This window comes from Lindgomyces ingoldianus (genome assembly GCF_010093535.1).
Source record: "Lindgomyces ingoldianus strain ATCC 200398 unplaced genomic scaffold BDR25scaffold_25, whole genome shotgun sequence".
Taxonomy (NCBI): Eukaryota; Fungi; Ascomycota; class Dothideomycetes; order Pleosporales; family Lindgomycetaceae; genus Lindgomyces; species Lindgomyces ingoldianus.
The window spans coordinates 639,534-660,780 of NW_022985186.1; the positions used below are offsets into that span (position 1 = coordinate 639,534).

Genomic DNA, 21,247 nt, shown 5'->3' on the forward strand with positions numbered 1-21,247 from the left:
TCAGTGCATTTGTACAGATTTCTATCTACTTGCTGGCTGGTCTTGGCTTCGCTGACCAGCCCGCGAACAGGCTGCGCTACTTGTCGCACGTGTCTCACGCGATATCATACCCATGTACTGCACTATTCACTCATTAGGTATAGCTCCTCTCTCGTACAGTATATAGTCAGCCCAGAGCTCTATCGAGCTCCTGAGACCTTACAATACACAATACACTTGTTTAATCCACTTTGTTTGGATCTCACTACCTTGTCGACTCGCTTCCCATATGACCCCTCCTCAGCTCATGCAAGACTACTGACCCAGGACACCACGTGAAGGTGCCAGCCAATCGTCCTGGTAAGGAAGAGAAGAAGAAAGGCAGTGGAGCAAAAGAAGAGAAGAAAGGGAGGGGAGCAAAGAGTAGAAGTAGAAGTCGAGCCGAATGATCAAACACAAGAAATGAAATCATTACCTACAGTTATAGTCGGCGAGCGGCCTCGTCCACGACTCTCTGAGCCCAATCCAGGGCCCGTTCTGCCCGGTCCGTGGCCAGAGCCAGCCGCTCCAGGCGGGGTCCTCGCACACCGTTGAGGAGCAGTAGCCGGCAACCACACGGTAGCGCAGGAGCTTATAACTTATGGGGCTAATGTTAATGACTTGGATCCTTTAGGCTGCACGCCTCTACATGCGGCGGTAAACCGACGCGATGCAGTAATGACCGCTATTCTCCTAGATGCCAGTGCTGATATTAGCGGAACATTGATAGATGAGATTCCCTAGGGGCCATATTAATTTCGTGATCAGAACTCAAGGGTCGCTTGCAAGGCAATACATGTAGCTTTATCTAAGCTCTATTTATACTATGTTAAGGAAAGGCTGCTAATATCTCCGGAAGTTGTTTGACTCCTCGATACCGGCGCGGATCCTAACGAGGCGGCTACATACTGCAACTTGAGGCAGAGGACGTTTTCTAAGACACTGATCCAGCTCCTATTCAAAAACTTTGATTGTAAGGGAGATATTAGGGAGGCTGACTTTAAGGGGATGCTTGAAATTGCGGAGATGCTTGTCTAGCAAGGTGTTGCGGTAGGAGGTGTTGTGTTGGGCCTTACTGTGGAGCACATAGCCCGATTTGACGGGCATGAAGAGCTGTGGGAAACTCTTCAGAAGGGCATAGAGGGTGCGAAAGTAAAAGTTGGCGCGTAGTCAACTTTGCTTAATGCTATAGCGGACACTCACCTTAGAATAGTGCCTAAAGGGATTCATTTAGTGCAAACTTATGTCTTTATACGATTAGCGTACATGCATTGCATTTGATCCTTATTTGCAGCAAAGGCCTAGATATTTACGCAGTAGATATTAGGCATTAGAGATCAGTGCTGCTCTAACTCTATTTAAGTAGAAAGACAACTAGAAAACTTAGACGTGCTGCAAAAATAGTTAGCTTACTGAACTAGCTACTACGCAAAAGGGTTATCAGATACTAGCGGGCTTCTACAGACTACAGAGTTTATCAGCCCTCTATACAGCCAAGCATATTATTAGCAACCTAGATCTAAGCTCTTTCTTTGGGTTTGGGATTGCCACTAAGCAAAAATATCATGCAGGATAGTTAGCAACGTGATTCTTTACAAAGCAAAGAGAATTAGGGCGACCGCTCGCACTTTTGTTAGCTTAGCTTAAAGGCCTTACAGACAGTCCTATTGTTGGGCATTAGTTGCTACCTCATTTTGTCCATTTTTGCGCGAAAGTCTCCAAGAAGGCGTTAAAAGGCTAGGCCGCTGGTTTGCCATAGCACCGTTTCACAGTGTTGGCTTGTAAAGAGTGCGTACTTGTAGATTTTGTTCTAGAGCTCTTGTAGCATATTACGTACATAGTGTTTAATAGAACGTAGTACTGTTCCTACTGTTCCTAATAGTAACAATCTCTTAGCAGTTAGAACAAAAGTAAATTGCCTTCTGTTACTATACAGTTAATAAGGCTATATGTACAACAGTAACTGCTTATACTAATTAATTTCTTAGTGTTTTAGTAACAGGTTTGTAGAGGACGTTTTTGCGCGTAGTAGTACAAGGGCTGCTGTAGAACAGGAGGTGTTAAAACACGCACTAATATAGTAGATTTTATACCTTTTTAACTATCTTATTTATTATTAGTATAGAATAGTAAATTAACTTCTTAATTTACCTACTTCTTACTTTTAATATTGCCTTTATTATTACTATAAGTATGTAAAAGTTTCTTTAAACTCTACATAGCACTTAAAGGTTATAGCACTAGTTTAATATTACTTGCTAAAGTACTTTTAAGCTTTACTTTATAAGCTTTTATTACTTTAAAAAGTTAAAGGCTATTTTTTAAAGCTTTATTTTTTAGTGCTTTTTTACTTATGCTTTAACTAGCTAATTTTTATTTTTATAAGTTTTCTAAAAACCTTTACCTTAATTACAGCCTAAATTTTAATATTAAGTAGAATAATATTTAGACTAAAGGTTGCTAGCTAAAGCCTAAAAGCCTTAGATATTATATAAAGAGCTTAAGAAAGATTTCTAAGAAAACTTAAACATTTTATAAAGATAGAATAGTAGATAGCACGGATAGCACTAAGAGCAAGCTTTTAGAGAAAGATAGGAGTGTATTGTAAGCACACCTGAGATTAATCAATTAAGCAAGCTGGCAGTTTCTAGCTTAATTAATTGCGTTTTAGTATAAAGTTTAGCTAGATTAATTAAATTAGCTTAGCAGAAAGTTGCTAGCTTAATTAGTAGCTTAGATGCTTAATTCCTAACTAGAAAAGTTGTATATATTTTTTAGTGTTAAGTCTTAGCTGTTATCCTATGTATCTAGATTGTTGTCTTCGCCTACCTACTTACTAAGCTTGTACAAAACGTCTATCTGCTTATTAGTAAGCTTTAATTAGCCTATATTATTATTATTGCTGCTACTAAAACTAGCCTGTCTTTATTATTGTACTAAGTGTAGTGCTGCAAGTAGCTTAGGTAATATACAGCATTAGTAAAGCTCTAGTAAATCTTTAAGCTTACTAAAGACGCGCTTACACTTACAGCTTAAAGCTAGTATAAAAAGTATTATAAGCGCTATTTTACTAAGGTTAGAATATTAATCGCCCAGCCTAAACTAGTATTATATAGGATTAGTGCCCTTGCTAATAATTAGCTTACACTTTTACTGCTTATACTTATCCTTTTTAGTATTACTGCGTGTAGGATTAATAATACTATTAATTATATTATTAATATTACTTAGTTTCTTTAGTGCGTGTGTGTAGCAAGGCCTTAGTAATAGTAGTAACTTATAATCTACCTATAGTGCCTAGAAATTAAGATTATTAGATGCTAGCTAATTAAACTTCTTAGCTTACACTTAATTATAGTAGTGTTTATAGTAAAAATAAAGTATTATAGTAGCATAGTAAGCTAGCAAGTTGTTAAGTTTAGCGTAGTACTTATTTACTTTAAGCAGCGCTGCGCGTAGATTAATAGGAAGATAATCTTTAAGCGCCTTATTATAAGCGTTATAGACTACGCTATTATAGTAGAGAAGGCAAGCTTCTAATTAAGTAAGTAAAAACTTAAATATTAAGATTACTTTAGTAATTATACTAAAGCTATACTTACTACATTTTTTAAAGCGCTTTATACACTTTTTAAGTAGCCTAAAAACCTTTATATAGTTAGTAATAATAGCTTAATTAGTAGCTGTAAGGCTGTCTAATCTTATCTACTATAGAGCAGCAGGCTAATCCTTGCCCTATAAGTTAGCGTAGATATCCTCTTTTACTGTATTTTATATGTAGGTGTTTACATACGCGTTAATAGCTAGCGTAAGCTTTATAGCTTACTTAAAATAGTTAAAGTATAAGTTCTAGCATGTAACTACTAGCTTAATTAGCTACAGTATTATAAGCTTGTTATCTGCGTTATAAGGTAGCTTATAGTAAGCTGTACGCTGCGCCTTCTTAAAGAGATTATACTGCTGCAGTGTGTAAATATAGTTAATAATATTAAAAAGTACACCTAAAGGTCTATGCTTTTGCTACTCCTTTATAAATGCTACCTTATTAGTAAGCTTATTAACTCCTTTATTATTATATAAGTCTATATCTCTGCCCTAGAGCAGTCTCTGCCTAATTAGATTAATTATATAAGGGCTACAGTAAAGGCGTTAGTAAATAGAATTAAATTTAAGCTTATAAGTAATTATAGTAATAGTAGTGTTATTATTAAAAGCATTATTAAAAATAAAGTAACTAAGTGTGCGCTTGCTTATGCTAAACTGCTTTAATATTAATAATATAACCTTAGCTAGTTAATTACTAGTGTAAGCGCCTATAAGCTAAGGCAGCGCAATAGGTAGGTCTTAGAGCTTGCTATTTAAGTTAATGTAGTAGGCAATAATACTAAGGAACCTACGCTTACTAGCTTTTGTTGTCTATTTATTAAAGCTTATATAAATCCTACTAAGTAATTATAACAGCTTATAAATAATATAGGGCCTAAGCTAGTTAAATAGTTATATAATGTATTAAAAGACACTTTTATAGTTCTTCTACAGCACTGCTTTAGTAAGCAGGTTAGCAATAGTAATTAAGTGTTAAAAAGCTAGTGTTTTAAACTTAAAGATAAAGTAGTTATTTATAATAAGCTAGTTAACTATAGTAAACCTAAAGTGCTGCTTACTAAAGCTGTTAATCTAATTAGCTACTACCTATAAAATAAAGACTCTTACAGTAATAAGCGTGTTATAAACACTAGTAATTAAAGTTTTACCTAGTGCTATAAGCTTATAGCTAGGCTTCTACTTGCTAAGGTAGCGCGCAGCTAACAAGACTGCTACGCTTGTATTATATATCCTAATACTAATATTTATAAGCTTATGCTTAAAACACTAGTAGCAGATAAAAAATATATAGGTTAGATTTTTAAAAAGAGCAACATAATAGCTATAGCAATAGATCTAACTTTACTTATATTAGTGCGTTATAATAGGCTTTATATACAGCTTAAGATAATTTTAATCTATGCTATTATAATTATTTTTAAGATAAGTGTTAAAAGCCTTATCTACAGTATTATTAGCTGCTTTAAAAGATAAAGTAAGCATAGCTTACTTACTACTCTTAGTAGGTGTAATAATAGTGTCTTTAGGCTATAACTTACGCAATTATAACTTAAAAGTATGTGTATATAAAGGCAGCAGAGATAGGGTAAATAGCTAAGATTAAGATAACAGTAAGTTAATTATAATAGGCTAGCTTACAGTGCTGCGCATGCGCTTTTTAGGCAAGGGAGCGCTATTAGAGATACGTTTCTTGGGCGGCATAAGGGCGACAATAAGGTAAGGTATACAGCGATAGATCTGCAACACTAGAAGTATATAGCATTATAGGTAATAAATAGAGATAGAGTATATAATATAAGACAACGCGCTAGCTGCTAGTTACACAGAGTTATTAGATATTACACAATACTACATAGTAAACAACACTAAAAAAAGTTTAGTATAGAGCTTTTATAGCTATCTAAGCTGCCTTATAAGCTACCTTATCTTTAAAATCTACTATATACTTAAGGCAATTAAGCTATTAATCTAAATTAAGCTTATAAAAAAGCTTAGCTAGATTAATTGCGTTTCTATATAAGGTTTAGCTAGATTAATTAAATTAGCTTGGCATCAATCTTCTAATTAAGCTATTAAGCTGGCTTGATTGATCTCAGGTGTGATTGTAAGAGAGACGAATCGCTGCCAAGCCTTGCTTGTTAGGATTCATGCTTATATACAAAGCACAGGTCATGTAACCTCTAAACATGTTGGGTGAGGCCATACTATGTAACGATTCTCATGAATCGTTCCATCTCGGGTCGCCCGGAACCTATCTGAAGGGTCCCCGTATCGGCTCCGACCCTGACTCGACATAGCCCTGACTCTGCCCTGCCCCCCTGCTGCTACCCCTATTCCCTTATGTATTTAGTTTCACCTCTCCCTTGTAGCTAGCTTAGTAGTTTTCTAATATCCTTCGTACAAGGCCTATAGGTGTTAATAGAATTCCTAGGTTCTTAAGTCCCCACGCACTTCTATATGCCTCTAAGTGGATTCCTACTGCATTTAGACCTATTGTCTTGCCTGCGCTATTACATTATATTAGAAAACTTACTTTTGCTAGTAATAGCCTTATTATAATATTATATTAATTATTTATATAACTACATCTAAGTCTAAGAAGTGTCTAATTTAGTTTAGCTTGTAATTTTTATACACTGTTATATTAAATTATTTAGTTAGTATAAACAGAATCTTAGAGACTTTATATTTACTAAAGCCTTTAGGTTTAGAACTTTCTATCCTCTATAATTAAAATTGCTTTTAGAAAAGTTGTAAAGAGGCGCTAAAGTAGAAACTTAAAGACTACTAATAACTTATTAGAATTAGAGACAACTGCTAATGTCTAACTAACTACCCTCTAACTTTAGAGTTAAATATGCTTTAGCTAAGCTATACTATACTTAATTTAGAGTTAATCTATAGCAACATGTCCTAATAGACCTTAATTAACTACTAAATTACCTCTAATAATGCCTTAAATCACCTCTGCTACCCTAGTAGCAGGAGACTTTTTAGGCGCCCTTAATAGTACTTAAATGTTACCTTACTAAACGCACGCCTAAGACTAATAACTGCATAGATAGCAAGGAACAATTAGTAAAGCCTTAATTATTAATAGGTTAGACATCTATACAGATCACTATTAGAACAGGCGCGCACACATGGCGTTTAGTTTAGAGGACACTGCTAGCAGCGCAAAGGAATACTTAGAGCAAGAACACCTAGCTAAATTAGACTAGTTTTAGTTTAAGAAGGTAGAGAATATAATAGCAATACTTCTACTCTAATTACTACTAATAAAGACTAGTAGTCTACAGAGGGGGGAGTAGTGTAATAATTCTTATAAATTCTTTTATCTTAGGTTGCCTAGAACCTATCTAAAGGATTCCTGTATTAGCTCTAACCTCTCCCCTGTAGCTAGCTTAGTAGTTTTCTGATATCCTTTATACAAGGCCTATAGGTGTTAATGGAATTCCCAGGTCATTAAGTCCCTACGCACTCCCATATGCCTCTGAGTGGATTCCTACCGCATTCGAACCTATTGTCTTGCCTGCGCCGTTACAATTACTAGAGGACTTATTTACTTAAAGTTAAACAATCTCTGCAACTATATTAGAAAGATTATGTTAAAATTAAGCCCTCTAAAGCCTCTAAAAACACTAGTTACTGCAGTAACTACACTAAATAGTAGCTTTACTATTAATTAACTTAGCAGTAACTATTACTGTTAGTAAGGCTATTTTAATTTACTTTTTCTATAAGAATAAAATTTTATTACTATTAGTAACACCTAAAAAACACTACTAACAGTAACAGTTACGTTCTAATAAACACTATGATTACGTAGCTTGCATGCTCTTTTGTTATTGCTATACTGTTGCTTAAGCAGAGGGCTTAGGACTAGCTGTTCCTCTTGTTAGATAGTCCTTAAGATTAGATATCATAAGGAATGTAGGCAGACATTTGCGCATGAAGCTAAAATAATAAGATTGGAAAGAGAGACGTTTCTAAGATTAAAAATAGAAGAGATGTTAGCAGAGGTTAGGTAGTGTGGCACGTGTCTCACGCGATACCATATCCATGTACTGCACTATTCACTCATTAAGACTAGCTCCTTTCTCGTACAGTATATGGTCGGCGCAGAGCTCTCTCGAGCTCCTTAGACCTTACAATACACTGGTACAATTCACGTTGTCTAGATCTCAATACTTTGTCGACTCGCTTACCCTATGACCCCTTCTCAGCTCATGCAAGAGGTAGGTCTAGACCCTAGGCAAATAGATGGCAACTTTATATATGCAGCCAGCCTGAGCCTCAGCCACTACGCGGATCTTGTTCCACCGACTCCATGTTCTAGGCATAGTTTCGAAACTTAAAGGTGGTGGATTTAGGTAGGTGGGCGGGCCTGACTAACTTATTACCAGATATTTGGCTAGAAAGGAGTGCTGGCCCTAATTTGTGAGGCGAATGTTCGTTCTCTAACCGTATGAGAGTTAATAGAGGACTTAATCGTGTTGAAACGCCAACACAATTATGCTTGACTCTAGTTTGAAGACTGCAATTTCCGTATCCAAAGGTAATTCTCCATCCCATCAAAGCCGGTCTAAACAATTATATAGAAGCGGTGACTAATATATTTGTGTATGATAGAAGACTAGCCGGTAGAGTGGAGGGAACACAGCTGGGATAAGCCTATTCATTCGAAGCATCACCTATGAGGAACCATAGGACTGCAGCAGCTTCACCACTCCCTCTTGCTTTTTCGCAATCGCCCACGCTAGTGGTGTTCGGTTCATTCTGTCCTTCCCATCAAGGTCGGCTTTGCCCGTCTCCAGCAATCTCTTAACCAAGGCTTCCTCTCCGTTCCCTGCGGCCAAGGATAGCGGTGTCCGACACATCTTATTCTTTACGTTAACGTCGACCTTGCCAGTCTGTAGCAGTAGCTCAACGACAGCATCGTGACCGTTTTGGGCGGCCCAAAAAAATGGCGTCACAAGATACCCGTCCTTCTCGTCGAGTTTGGCCTTGCCCGTATCGATCAGCACTTTAGCTACCTCTGGGTAACCTTTGTAGGCAGCCCACCACAAAGGAGTCAGGTTGTCCAAGTCGCCCTTTGCATTAACGTCAGCTCCTTTCTGCAAGAGCGCTTTTACTAAATCCGCATCACCATCTTTAGCCGCCATAACAATCTCCTGGCGGAATGGAGAACTATTCCTGGTTGAAAGTTGTGAAAGTAGTGCTGCTAAGGGATCCTTGGAGGGGTCGGGCGAGCTTTCGTCGTCCCGAGGGCGCAGATTTTTTGCACATGCCTGCATCTGTTTGAACGTTTCCTGAGATGTAACGTACCGCCGTGTCGCCGCCGCAATCTCTTTTGCCTTCGCCGACTCTTCGAGCCCAATATCTTCTAACCCACGCACCACATTGAATCGGAAGTATCGGCTACTGTCGTCTAAGTATGCCTTATCTCGTCGGAACCTCTCGGCAGTCCGTTCTGTTTCGGTTGCAATAGCAACCAAGGCCTCTCCAATATGAAGCACATCGTCTGGGAACGGCTTCAGTGAAGGTATGCCTGTGCCAATTGAGACGAGACATTGGAGCTTGCCTTCTAGCGGCTCTACTCCCCACATTAGCTGAGCCTCGTTCCATAGTTCCATCACTGGGTTATTCGCTCCCGTTGCTCCATCCACAAACTCTTCCTTGAACCGACCAATCGCGATCGGGTCGAAGAAGGAAGATGCCGCCGATGTTGCACGGCAAGCTTCCCATATCTTGACGCTATTTAACAGGTCTGTGTTGCCGCGCGGGGATTTGTAGCTCGTAAGGCAAACTGTTTCACTAGTCTCTTTGCTTGTCGCGCACAAAAAACTAGCGGGTGTCGTAAGCTAAACTAAAAGATAGAGCTTCGCACAAGAACTAAAGGTAACCCACACTTTGCACACCGAATCTGGGGCATCTTTTAGGAGTACATCCTCCTGGTGCCCTTGCTCTTTCATGATCTTCTTCACTGCCCCCTCCAGTGCATCCGAGTCAAACCGGCCTTGGATTTTGCCCTTCACTGTCACTCTGTGCCTCTTCTTCTGGAATACGTGATCTGACAGTGAGAGATAGGCGCTGATGCACTCATCAATGCCCATCTTCAGCCGGCCGAGCATGATCGCGAGCAGCCTAGCCGCTTAGCATTGATTCCGTCCACCTCGATCCCTTATGACGACTTACCCGCCAGTGCTTGTTCCGCCGATCATGTCAAAGTAGTCACACGGCTTCGGTGGCGCATCTGGGTTGACCGTCTCCATGAGCTGCTGGAGAATCATCAACGAGGACAAGCCGCGGACACCGCCGCCGTCGAGCGCAAGCAGCCGGAGGTCTTTCCTCGACATCCTCAGCAGCTTCTTGCTCCTGTAGGCTGTCAAGACGTTATCGTATCGAAGAAGCGCGGTGCTGACAGTAGAGTTGAACTGCCAAGGAGGAGGTTCAGTCAGTCGCAAACGTTGTCGAGGCCGAAGAGCGGAGGAATCATTCGCGCCGGTGGCGCCTTAGCGTAGCATTATGCAGCATCGTGCATCTGAACCGGCCAATGGAGCCGCCGTGAGCTATGATGTGCTGAACAAAGTTCACTGCAGGACCGAGCAAGCAGATGCAGGGGCAAAATGAATTATGGGTGCTTTTGTTCGACACCAAACGCAACCTTAGAAGTGGGCGCAACTGCAGGGTTCTTCTGTTTCATACAAGCAGCCATGGCGCCAAGTCATCACTGTCTCTATTGTTTTACAGAACCCAAATGAATTCGTTGTAGCCGCACGGCAATCCTTTTACCATAGCTTCAACCTTACGGTCCGGCAGGGATGCGCTGCTGCGGCGGGGAGAGTGCCAAGCCGCACTGACAAGACCCTTGTCGGGATGCGCAAACTTGCCGTAGTTCACTCCCGTGAACCAGCTGAAAGCGTGAGCCATTGTACAGTACTAGGACAAAAGTCTGTGCCCATGAACCGTGCGCGCAACACCAAAACGCGCGACGCGCACAAACAACCCCACTTTCCACCACCCCCAACACCACCATAGAACGCTCTTTTGGCCAGGAAATAAGCAGAAATTACAGAAGAGGTCATAAACTTACCCTAGCAACAAGGGCTTTAATTCTTTTAAAATATAAGGCAGGCTATTCCTATTAGGAAATAATAGAGGAATATAGCGTGTTGCGTTAGTGTGTGTACACAATAATTAAGAGATAGAAAACCCACAACACTACCTATTTACTGCTAAGATCTAGCTAGCCACATGTAATTAATATTTATAAGAGTTACCTCCTTTTTTGCTAGGTTTAAAAGACCCTAAAAATATAGTATAATTGTCTTATAAAGGACTAATCTGTACACTAATTTGGTTAATGCTACAATAGATTGAGGCTGTACAAGCAGCGCATGGCTGGCAGACTCAGTATTAAATATATTTTAATTATTACTATTAAAAAAACTATGTATTTACATATAAAATTAAGTGCGCGTTGGTTCATTTTCGCCTCGCGATTTGGTGGAGAAAAAGTGATGAGCACAGACTTTTGTCCTCTGACTGTACAGACACATTCTGTTGAGAAAAGTGTCGGTTTGTGTAAAAAAAGGCCAACCGGCACTATGAGTCCACTCACGAGAACTCCTCTACGATGCAAAATGTGTCAGATGATGTCCCCTGCAATCTCGTTGTCACGAAGGAAGCATAGTAGGCGTTCAGGGTATCAATGGAGGTCCCTGCCTAGGTAGATCCTATATCATCGCCATGGCAAGGCTTTAGCGCACCCGAATGCTATTCCTCGATCACACCTGAAATGGACGCATAGCTCCGCAAATCCCGGTCGACCAGGTCAGTCCAATGTCCGACGCATACACTTCCAGGCTTGCTCTTACATGTACCATAGGGCTAAAATAGACCGGATGAAGGTTATAGAGGCCGAGATTCGGCTTATAGTTTACCATGTAGTTATGTTGTGTAAAATGAGGGATTTTATTTAATTAGTTAATTTTTATAAGTTAGCTATGTAATTGAATAATAAAGGTTTTCTGTTGCGATTTCAAGTAAGTGTAGCCTTAGAGACTACTCTAACGTTAGTAGCTTAAACGCTTAAAATTTCAAAATTACCTAAAAGATCTAAAAGTACTTACTCTTTCTTAATAGAATATTAAAGCTTAATTTATAGAAGCAATAACGTTATTAATTACATTACAAAGTGCTAAAATTTTATTATAGTAGACTGTTTACTTGTGTAGGCTGTTTACATGTAAAGTATGTTATATTTAACTTAAATTTATAAAAAAATTCTTTTTTACTTTAAGTTATAAAAGATGTAACGGCACAGGCAAGACAATAGGTCTAAATGCGGTATGAATCCACTTAGAGGCATATGAGAGTGCGTGGGGACTTAGTAACCTTAGAATGTCACAACACCTATAGGCCTTGTACAAAAGGATATTAGAAAACTACTAACCTAGCTAAGAGGAGAGGTGCGACTAAATACTTAGAGGAATAGGGGTAACAGCAGGGGGCAGGGCAGGGTCGGGGCCAGGTCAGGGTCGGGGCCGATACAAGGACCCTTCGGATAGGTTCCGGGAAACTCGAGATGGAACGATTCATGAGAATCGTTACAAAGTTATAAAAGATGTAGCTAATACAGCTAACTTCTTATATAATAATATAATGTTTCTAAGGCTTTTTAACTAGGATGGTAGATTATTATACAATTAAACTAGTCACGTGTGACTCTAATAACATCTAAAGAGCTTTATCTTACCTGCCTAAAATAGCTGTCTAGCGTCCTCTACTTGCGTTGCTTAATGCTCTAAAGCTTAAACTACTGCTTAAAGCAATTAAAAGCCTTTATGTTACTAGTAGTTGTAAGAACAGAGCTCTGTACCACTCCGCTAATACAACTAAAAAGGTGAGAATAATCAACTAACAGTTAATCTTACGTACAGAATAGTATATATACCCGTCGCACGTAAGCGCCATCTCAGCCATACACCGCCCTAGTCCCTGCTGTACCTCTATTCCCCTAAGTATTTAGCTGCACTTCTCCTCTTACCTAGCTTAGTAGTTTTCTAATATCCTTTTGTACAATAGGTGCTAAGAAGTCATCATCCTCTCGCTTAACTTACTATATCGGGTCAACCCACACACCTTAAAATTTTCCGCACCACTTGTTCTCCTTCTTCTCTACACTACTACTATGCCTTTCTAACCTAAAACTGCTTGCTGTAAATATAATAAGCCTACCCTTACTAGCATCTAGGCGCTCTCTTATATTAGTTTTAGCCTTTTAAAAATATAGAAGACTTTTCTTATTCTAATTTTATTAATTAAGTTAATACTTAAGCAGTTGCAAAAATGCAAGAATAAGCCCTAGAAAAAGGCCTGTTGCATAGAGAGACCCCTAAAGCTTAATAAGCGCGCAGAGTGACAATTAGTACAACACTTAAAGCAGTTTTCTTTTAAAACGTACAAAGTACTTGCTACTTTTAGAAAAACAACAACTGCAATCTGCGTTAATACAGTAAAGCAATACCTACAAAAAAACAAGTACTACACATTTAAACTGCGTGCTAAGCCCTACTTTAAGCCCTCCTATAAGCTTAATTATTGTTACTAAAGTGCTTACATAAAAACCTAAGATAATAATAACTTTAAATGTGTCTACTTCTTTAACAAATTAACTTTTAAAGTAGGACTTGTCTCTACCACCTAATACTGTAAGTAGAAGAAGAGGGCATTGTGTGCGTACAAATCTTAATACCTAAAGCCTACTTTTAAGAGCAGAAGAAGCTTTGTTAGAGTATAGGCAGCTATATCCTAAAATTTTAAGTTAGAGCTAGTTATACTGCCTTAAGGCAAGTAAATAGACTTAAGAAGATACTATAATAAAGTTTTAGCTACTTACACACAGCTATTTTATGCTAAACAGCTGATGAGAAAAGAGAGTTATATGCCATGCTAAGAAACGTCCTGGGGAGTATAGCAGTCTTATCTTCTCCTCTCTCTGCTCTCTCACTCAGTAGGCTACTCAATACCCCTATAGAGGACATTGATCAGACATTAGAAGATCTATATGCCATTTTATATATCCCAAAGGACCACACCCGGCCTCTCGGTCTGCACCATCCTTCATTCCGCGACTTCCTGCTGAATAATGAGAGGTGCAGCGATCCCAACTTCCTGGTGGATAAGAAGCAAGCGCACCGGACGTTATTTAATAGGTGTACTCAGCTTATGCACACTTGTCTTAAAAGAGATATCTGTGGTGTAGGTGCTGCCGGTGTGTTTGTGACTGATATAAGCAACAGTCTAGTTGAGCAATGCATCCCTCCGGAGCTTCAGTATGCATGTCTCTACTGGGTCGAGCATCTTAGACAAGGCGATGTCCAACTTCATGACGACGAACAAGTTCACCAATTCCTTCAGAAGCATTTCCTCCACTGGCTTGAAGCTCTTAGCCTGATGCGGAAGACATCCGAAAGCATTCTAGCGATAAATTTGTTGGAGTCTACCGTTATAGTAAGGAACTTCTTCTTGGGCTAAGTGAATTCGAACTAATGTAGAAAGGCTGATCAAAGTTCCCGCTTCCGTCCATTCATCTATGATGCAAAACGATTTACTTTACACAACCGATCTATCATCGAGGCTGCGCCTCTTCAAATATATTGTTCGGCTCTCATGTTTGCACCGGAGGGGAGCATCATTCGCGGACAATTCAAGGACCAAATACCTCTTTGGATCTGTGCCATGCCAAGAATGCCAAAAGAGTGGAGCCCTTTAGAGCAGACGCTCCGGGGCCACACGGGCTGGATCTGGAGCGTAAAGTTCTCCAACGACAGCAAGGTCGCATCAGGGTCTGCTGACAAGACTGTGCGGGTATGGAACATCGCCACAGGACAACTCGAGCAGACACTACAAGGCCACGTAGGTCGGGTCTGGGGCGTGGCGTTCTCGCCGAACGGGAAAAGGATGGTGTCAGGGTCAGATGATGAGACAGTGCGGCTATGGAACGTCACCACAGGTCTACTCGAGCAGACACTACAAGGCCACGCAGGCCCGGTCTGGAGCGTGGCGTTCTCACCGGATGGAAGTCGGGTGGCGTCAGGATCTGAGGATATCACAATACGGGTATGGAACGCGGCCTCAGGGCAAGTTGAGCAGGTTCTAGAAAACCATGCGGGTATGGCGTACAGCGTGGCGTTCTCACCAGACAGCAGCAAGGTAATATCAGGGCATAGTGACCAGACCGTACGCATATGGGACATTACTACAGGAACAGTCGAGCAGAGGCTGGAAGGCCACGCAGGCTTAGTCTGGAGCGTGGCGTTCTCGCCGGACGGTAGCAGGGTGGCATCAAGCTCCGAGGATAAGACCGTGCGGATATGGAACGCCGCCACAGGGCAAGTCGAGCAGACGCTGCAGGGCCACACAGCCGAGGTCTTTGGGATAGCATTCTCTCACGACGGCAGTAAGCTGGCGTCAGGCTCTAAAGATAAGACTGTGCGGCTATGGAGCGTTGCTACGGGGCAAGTCGAGCAGACACTCGAGGGCCACACAGGCTGGGTGGGTACAGTGGCGTTCTCAATTGATGGAAGTCGAGTGGCTTCAGGATCTGGCGACCAGACTGTACGGCTATGGAACGCGGCTATAAGGCAAATCGGGGAGACACTAGATGCACATACAGCCTCCGTCGGTAGCGTGGCATTCTCTCGGGACGGAAGTCGGGTGGTGTCAGGGTCTGCTGACAAGACTGTGCGGGTATGGAATGCGACCACAGGGCAAGTTGAACAGATACTAGAGGGCCATACGGGCTCGGTCAGTAGTGTAGCGTTTTCTCCTGATGGAAGTCAAGTGGTATCAGGATCTGCCGACAAGACCGCTCGGGTATGGGAAGTCGCTATAGGAGAAGTTAAGCAGACGCTCGTAGGCCATACGGCCTCGGTCAGCGGTGTAACATTCTCTCCGGATGGCAGAAGGGTAGCGACAGGGTCTGCGGACCAGAGCGTGCGAGTATGGAACGTCACTACTGGTCAAGTCGAACAGACGCTCGAGGGCCACATAGGCTCGGTCGGTATCGTAGCATTCTCACCAGACGGTAGCAAGGTGGCGTCAGGCTCTGATGATAAGACCGTTCGGATATGGAATGTAGCCACAGGAGAAGTCGAGCGGACGCTCTGGGGATACGTAGGCTGCGTAGTGCTCTCGCCAGACGGAAAGAGCGTGGTGTCCGAGTCGGATGATGAGACAGTGCAGCTATGGAACGTTGCCACGGGACACATCGAGCAGACGCTCGAGGGCCATACAGGCAGGATTTGGAGTGTGGCGTTTTCGCCCGACGGAAATCGGGTGGCGTCAGGATCTGGCGACAGTACAGTGCGGGTATGGAACGCGGCCTCAGGGCAAGTTGAACAGATTCTAGAGGACGGTACTAGTTGGGCATACAGGGTAGAGTTCTCTCCAGACGGCGGTAAGGTGATATCAGAGCATAGCGACCAGACAGTGCGCGAATGGGACATTACTACAGGAGCAGTCGAGCAGAGGCTAGACGGCCACGCAGGCTCGGTTTGGAGCATGGCGTTCTCGCCGGACGGTAGCAAGGTGGCGTCAGGCTCTGACGATAACACCGTACAGATATTGAACGTCGCCACAGGGCAAGTCGAGCAGACGCTGCAGGGCCACGCAGGTCAGGTCTGGAGCGTAGCGTTCTCGCGGGATGGAAGCCGGGTGGCGTCAGGATATGACAGTGCAGTGCGGGTATGGAACGTGGCCTCAGGGCAAACCGAGCAGATTCTAGAAGACTATGCTGGTATGGCCTACAGTGTGGCGTTCTCACCAGACGGCGGTAAGGTTATATCAGGGCATAGCGACCAGACAGTACGGGTATGGAACATCACTACAGGAGCAGTTGAGCAGACGCTAGAGGGCCACGCAGACTCGGTCTTGAGCGTGGCGGTTTCGCCGGACGGTAGGAAGGTGGCGTCAGGCTCCGAGGATAACACCGTGCATATATGGAACGTCGCCAAAGGGCAAATTGTATCTGCCAATTACCAGGTTGGGATTATAAAGTTCTGGACTGGGGTTGAAGCAGGCATTATTTAGAACTACAATTCTGATAACCCTTCATTTAGCGGCTTTTTTTTTTTTTTTTTTTTTGGGAGAGTTTCTAGAGAACCTACCCTTCAAAGGTTTGCCGATCTTCTTCTGAAACCGTCTACACCCATTGTATTTACTATGGATTAGTCGCATGTACTATGTTACCGTGGAATATGTATCTCATGGCTAGAGCTGATCGATGATGGAGGGCACGGAGCTGCAACCCGTCAATTAGATGGTGAGAACCAAACTATGTCATCTCCGGCGTGGGCAGGTAGTGGAGGGAGCCTGGTCGGCGCTTCTCGTTTGACGTTTAGTTGGAGGGTAGCGTCGTCTGCCTCAGTGAGCCCCGGATTGACATAATCCTATCGCACGGTTAGATCTGATTGACGATAGAGGGCACATGAAGAGGTTCTCTCATGAGCTGAGAAGGGGTCATAGGGTAGGCGAGTCGACAAGGTATTGAGATCCAAACAAGGTGAATTGTACCAGTGTATTGTAAGGTCTCTAAGGAGCGAGAGAGAGCCCTGGGCTGACTACATATTGTACGTGAAAGGAGCTAGTCCTAGTGAGTGAATAGTGCAGTACATGGGTATGGTATCGCGTGATACACGTGCGACAGAGGTGCGAGTCGTCAACTAGGTCGCGAGAACCAAACTAGTAGGCAAATCAAAGGTGTAGGGTCTAGGTTTAGAAGCTTAAGAGGGCTCTAAGCTAACTATATAGGAAAAGGACTAAAAGAACACGTGCCCAAACTCGCTTCGTTAGACCCAGAGTGTTTCCGCAACGATGTGAGTTGATTCTCCAGGATTCGAACGCAATCAATAGGACAACAGGGTCTGAACTCGCTATTATATGCGGATTTCTTCAAGGCCCTCTCCAGACCATGTATAGGAAACGTTCAAAAATGTGATCCGGAACTCGTGGGGAATCTCATTTAATGAGTGACGCACCTAGCCTCCCGGCGGCTGGAGCAGGGCCTATAAGATAGACGTAGATGCGGGTTCACGTCCACGCAATGTTAAAATATCTAGGGCCGATGGTCGTGAACCGCGACGGCACACTGAGTTGCATTATGAATTGGGAAAACATGATGGAGATGGAGCGGCCCAATAGGCTGCGGGTGCTGGGGAAGCAGAATCAGCTGCGGCAGGAGGCGCTGAAGACGACGGAGGAGGGTGCGAAGTAAGTGGTGTTTGGAGCATTGAATAAAATGATGCTGTGTGGAGAGGAGTGGTGTGTATGCCATGAGATGGATTGAACGCAAGGTTTGGGTGCCCCTCCCTCTTTATTCTCACTGCTCAAAACCCGTTGCGTACCGAAGACGGCGTTTGCCCGCGGGCATCCCGGACGTCCTGCTTCGCACCCGCTTCCACAAGCCACTTGAAGAAGACGCGGTGCCCATGTAAAGCCGCGACATGCAGCGGCGTGAGGCTCTCGCCATCGCAGTCATCCAAGCTAGCGCCCCTTGCGTGGAGCAATCGCCCCATGTCGTGGTCGCCCTGCTTCGCAGCCACCATCATCGGCGTCCATCCATCCTTAAACCTGGCGGTGCATCTGGCGCCCCCCTCCACCAGCGCTCTGACAGCCTCCAAATTCCCGGATGCGATGGCGTGGTACAGAGGCGGATCTAGACCTCGGCCAGAGACATTTGGATCAGCCTTGTAGCTCAGTAACTTGCGGATCGCAGAGGCATTGCCTTTACGCGCGGCGACGTCGAGGGGGGTGAGGATGACTTGGCTGAGAGTGTTGGGGTCTGCGCCCGCCTCGAGGAGAGCATCCAGCACGCCGTCGTCGGTGTTCTCGTCGCTGATGGCGAAATGCAGAGGCGTCCATCCACCCGCATCTGGTGAGGATGGATCAGCGCCAAATGCTAAGAGCAGGTTGGTCATCTCCAGGCCTTTTCCCATCACAGCGGTGCAGATCGGCGACCAGCCGTTCTTGTGCGATGCGTTGACAATGGCGCCGGCTTCGATAAGCTCTACTACTGCGTCCATGTGGCCCTTGTCTACGGCCAGCGACAAGGGGCTTTGGCCGTTCATTTCGAAGGCATTGATGTTTGCTCCTGCTTCGATGAGGACGGGGAAGAGGGTTCTCTGGTCGGCCGCGGCTGCAACGTGTAGTGCCGTCCAGCCTCTTGAGTCGACCGTGTTGACGTTCATGTGAGCTAAATATCTCCGGCAGTCGTCAACGTTTCCGTCATTGACCGCTTGGTGGAGCGGCATCTGCGCTAGATCATGCGCCGCTTCAGGCCGCGTGCTCTGTGTCATCATGTAATGCAGTTCAGTGGATTGCTTCCCGCTCAACAGCTCTTTCGAAACAGGGTTCTCGTGCAGCAGAAGCCATTCTGATTTCTCCGCTTTGTACGCTTCTTCCGTCTCGCCCACCGCCAGCGTGAGGCAAACCCAGGCTTCGAGATCTTCAGCCCTGGTAAAGCGTTCGACGAGCAGACCGACTCGGGAGAAATGACGCTTGGGGACGAGCGGTTCGTCAGCGAGAAGATACGCGTTGCCCTCCCGGACAGCCTGTCTGAAAAGTTCCACGCTTTCCGGACTTTCCTTCTGTGTCTGCTCGCTGATAAATCCAACAGAGAGTGCTCGCTCGGCGAAATCGCTCTCCAGCGCTAGAACAAGAGCCTCCGGTTTGCTGGGTATGATGGAGAGCACCTTCGTTGCCATCCACGACCGCTGCATCCCGCGCGGCTTCCACGTCGCGGCTTCTATTATCTTGCAATCAACAAGTCCATTGAAGACTGAGGGCGCCCATCCGGGAATCGAAGCTCTCGGAGGACCATGAAATAATGCAAGCCGTGTTGCATGATACTTCTGGGTTGTATACAGCTTGTTCATTGCTTGTTGGATGTCGTAACTTGTCTTCCATTCGACGCCCATGGTTGGGAACAACGCCCGGGCATAGTCTAGACGGTCCCATGCTTCGCGGTACCCGCACCCGATAGCGACATCTGGTAGCGATATGCCGATCTCGTCATTGCGTTGGAGCCGGGCGAAGGTCTTAGCAATGCTGGGGTATTTGCCCGGTGCATCGGTTTTGTAGTCTTCACCTGCTTCTATGAGGGCAAGACTCTTCAGACGCTCGACGAGGCTAGTGAAACTGACGAAGTCGCTTTTGGTAGCGATAAGGGTGTTCATAGCTAGTTTAATTTCTTGATACGTCCACATCCGAGTCATCCAAGCTATTCATTCCTTAGCACAAAACTACTTGATTTTGAGTCCACTTACTGCCAAGACAATTGACTGCGGCGACTTTGACAGGGTCGTTCGAGTTCAGTCGTAGGCAGAGTGCGTCGAATATAACCACATATTTCGCCTGGCGGTAAACGTCAGCCATTGCGTTGATGAGCATTCCCTTCAGCTCTTCCTCTAGTAGACTGAGGGCTCGTTTTCCGCCGGGAATCGCAAGACTATCCGTCCATACCCAGCGGACTCCAAGCCGTTCGACCTTGTCGAAAACCTGCTTCAACAAACTCTTATGCAACCCTCGATTATCGTCATCAGCTCCGAGCCCTTGGGACCAGACATGTGATAATGCAGCAAATCCTTCCTTCGGATTCGTACAAAACTGCCCTTGTCTGTTGACACAGAGAGCGCCTAGTCTGCTTGCCGAGTCCTGAACGTCTTCCAAAGACGGTTTAACGAAATTCGCAGTGTCCATGCTTCCTTGGACATGAAAGGACACGAGCCTACCCAGGGCGGCGCCGGGGAGGACATCTAAGTCATTAAAAATATCATCTAACTCTTTCTCAGTCCAGTAGCAGAATTCGTTCATAGACGTTGTTCTCGCGATCGGTTCGGATACACCTTTATTCAGAAGATACTGCCTCACCGCGCGATTGTTCGGCTTTCTTCGTTCCCGTGTCGGATACCCGTCAAGGGCGTTTCGAAGGGCTGATAGGTCATACGATGCCATTTCAACATTAAATAGAAATGAAGGTTTGCGGAAAGAAAACTAGTCAGGCTGAAGGAGACCTAAATACCCTGTACGCTTCGTCCCAGCCTCGTAACTCAGCTCATATGCCCCGCGCTATCCGGTGACACAGCAATACTTGTTTCAGCCACTCGATTCAGCCACTCGAGTTGCACTAACACTGTGTTCAGTATTCCGAATTGCGATCCCAAACTTTGTGATACTGTAGTCCAACAGTGCTCTTCGAAGTTCGGAACCTAGCCAACTAATGTAGGAATAGAGGGCATCTGGAACGCCAGTGCGGGGTACTTCCACCAGACTCGGTTGGGCTGCTTGGCAACGTCCTCTACAGTCCTCCAGGGAGAAGTGAAGACCTCAATCCATACCGCGTAAATTGGTACTGCCTCTCTACAATAGAAAGGTTTAGTCTTTAAAAGCATTTTAGAATCTAAAGTCCGCTTAGATTGTTCTTAGAAATCTAGTTTATAAGCTGTTAATTATTCTCTATTGCTTTAACAATTCCTTCCGCTTCTTTTAGAACTATAGTATTATATAAAAACTTAATGTTATTATTGCTAATAATGTATTTATAAACAATGTCTTATGT

The 21,247-nt window shown here is 43.8% G+C and overlaps 7 protein-coding genes across 7 annotated transcripts; 4 read left to right on the forward strand and 3 right to left on the reverse strand.

Moving 5' to 3' along the window:
* Positions 1-8,260: 8,260 nt before the first annotated feature.
* Positions 8,261-10,085, reverse strand: BDR25DRAFT_290507 (FabD/lysophospholipase-like protein). The gene is made up of 3 exons (XM_033688519.1): positions 9,823-10,085; positions 9,535-9,771; positions 8,261-9,471 (listed from the first exon to the last, which is right to left on the reverse strand). Exons 1-3 carry the CDS (start codon positions 9,981-9,983, stop codon positions 8,319-8,321), a joined length of 1,551 nt encoding a protein of 516 aa, XP_033545214.1. The 5' UTR covers positions 9,984-10,085; the 3' UTR covers positions 8,261-8,318.
* A 67-nt stretch (positions 10,086-10,152) lies between these two features.
* BDR25DRAFT_357688 (uncharacterized protein) lies at positions 10,153-10,665 on the forward strand (the record flags this gene model as incomplete). Its single annotated transcript, XM_033695839.1, has 3 exons — positions 10,153-10,215; positions 10,247-10,264; positions 10,297-10,665. The coding sequence occupies 3 exons, from the start codon at positions 10,153-10,155 to the stop codon at positions 10,663-10,665; spliced, it is 450 nt and encodes a 149-aa protein (XP_033545215.1).
* Positions 10,666-13,557: 2,892 nt separating this feature from the next.
* BDR25DRAFT_373473 (uncharacterized protein) lies at positions 13,558-14,166 on the forward strand (the record flags this gene model as incomplete). Its single annotated transcript, XM_033697288.1, has 1 exon — positions 13,558-14,166. A coding segment is annotated over one exon (609 nt), but the record flags the coding sequence as incomplete, so codon positions are not given.
* A 213-nt stretch (positions 14,167-14,379) lies between these two features.
* On the forward strand, positions 14,380-17,172 carry BDR25DRAFT_373482 (WD40 repeat-like protein; the record flags this gene model as incomplete). The annotated part of the gene is made up of 2 exons (XM_033697289.1): positions 14,380-15,249; positions 15,868-17,172. 2 exons carry the CDS (start codon positions 14,380-14,382, stop codon positions 16,720-16,722), a joined length of 1,725 nt encoding a protein of 574 aa, XP_033545217.1. The 3' UTR covers positions 16,723-17,172.
* Positions 17,173-17,734: 562 nt separating this feature from the next.
* On the forward strand, positions 17,735-17,905 carry BDR25DRAFT_231946 (uncharacterized protein; the record flags this gene model as incomplete). Its single annotated transcript, XM_033685397.1, has 1 exon — positions 17,735-17,905. The coding sequence occupies one exon, from the start codon at positions 17,735-17,737 to the stop codon at positions 17,903-17,905; it is 171 nt and encodes a 56-aa protein (XP_033545218.1).
* Positions 17,906-18,017: 112 nt separating this feature from the next.
* BDR25DRAFT_290515 (ankyrin) lies at positions 18,018-18,884 on the reverse strand (the record flags this gene model as incomplete). The annotated part of the gene is made up of 2 exons (XM_033688520.1): positions 18,453-18,884; positions 18,018-18,254 (listed from the first exon to the last, which is right to left on the reverse strand). Exons 1-2 carry the CDS (start codon positions 18,876-18,878, stop codon positions 18,018-18,020), a joined length of 663 nt encoding a protein of 220 aa, XP_033545219.1. The 5' UTR covers positions 18,879-18,884.
* Positions 18,885-19,136: 252 nt separating this feature from the next.
* BDR25DRAFT_199179 (uncharacterized protein) lies at positions 19,137-20,547 on the reverse strand (the record flags this gene model as incomplete). Its single annotated transcript, XM_033684370.1, has 2 exons — positions 19,137-19,909; positions 19,956-20,547. Coding segments are annotated over 2 exons (1,365 nt in total), but the record flags the coding sequence as incomplete, so codon positions are not given.
* Positions 20,548-21,247: the final 700 nt, after the last annotated feature.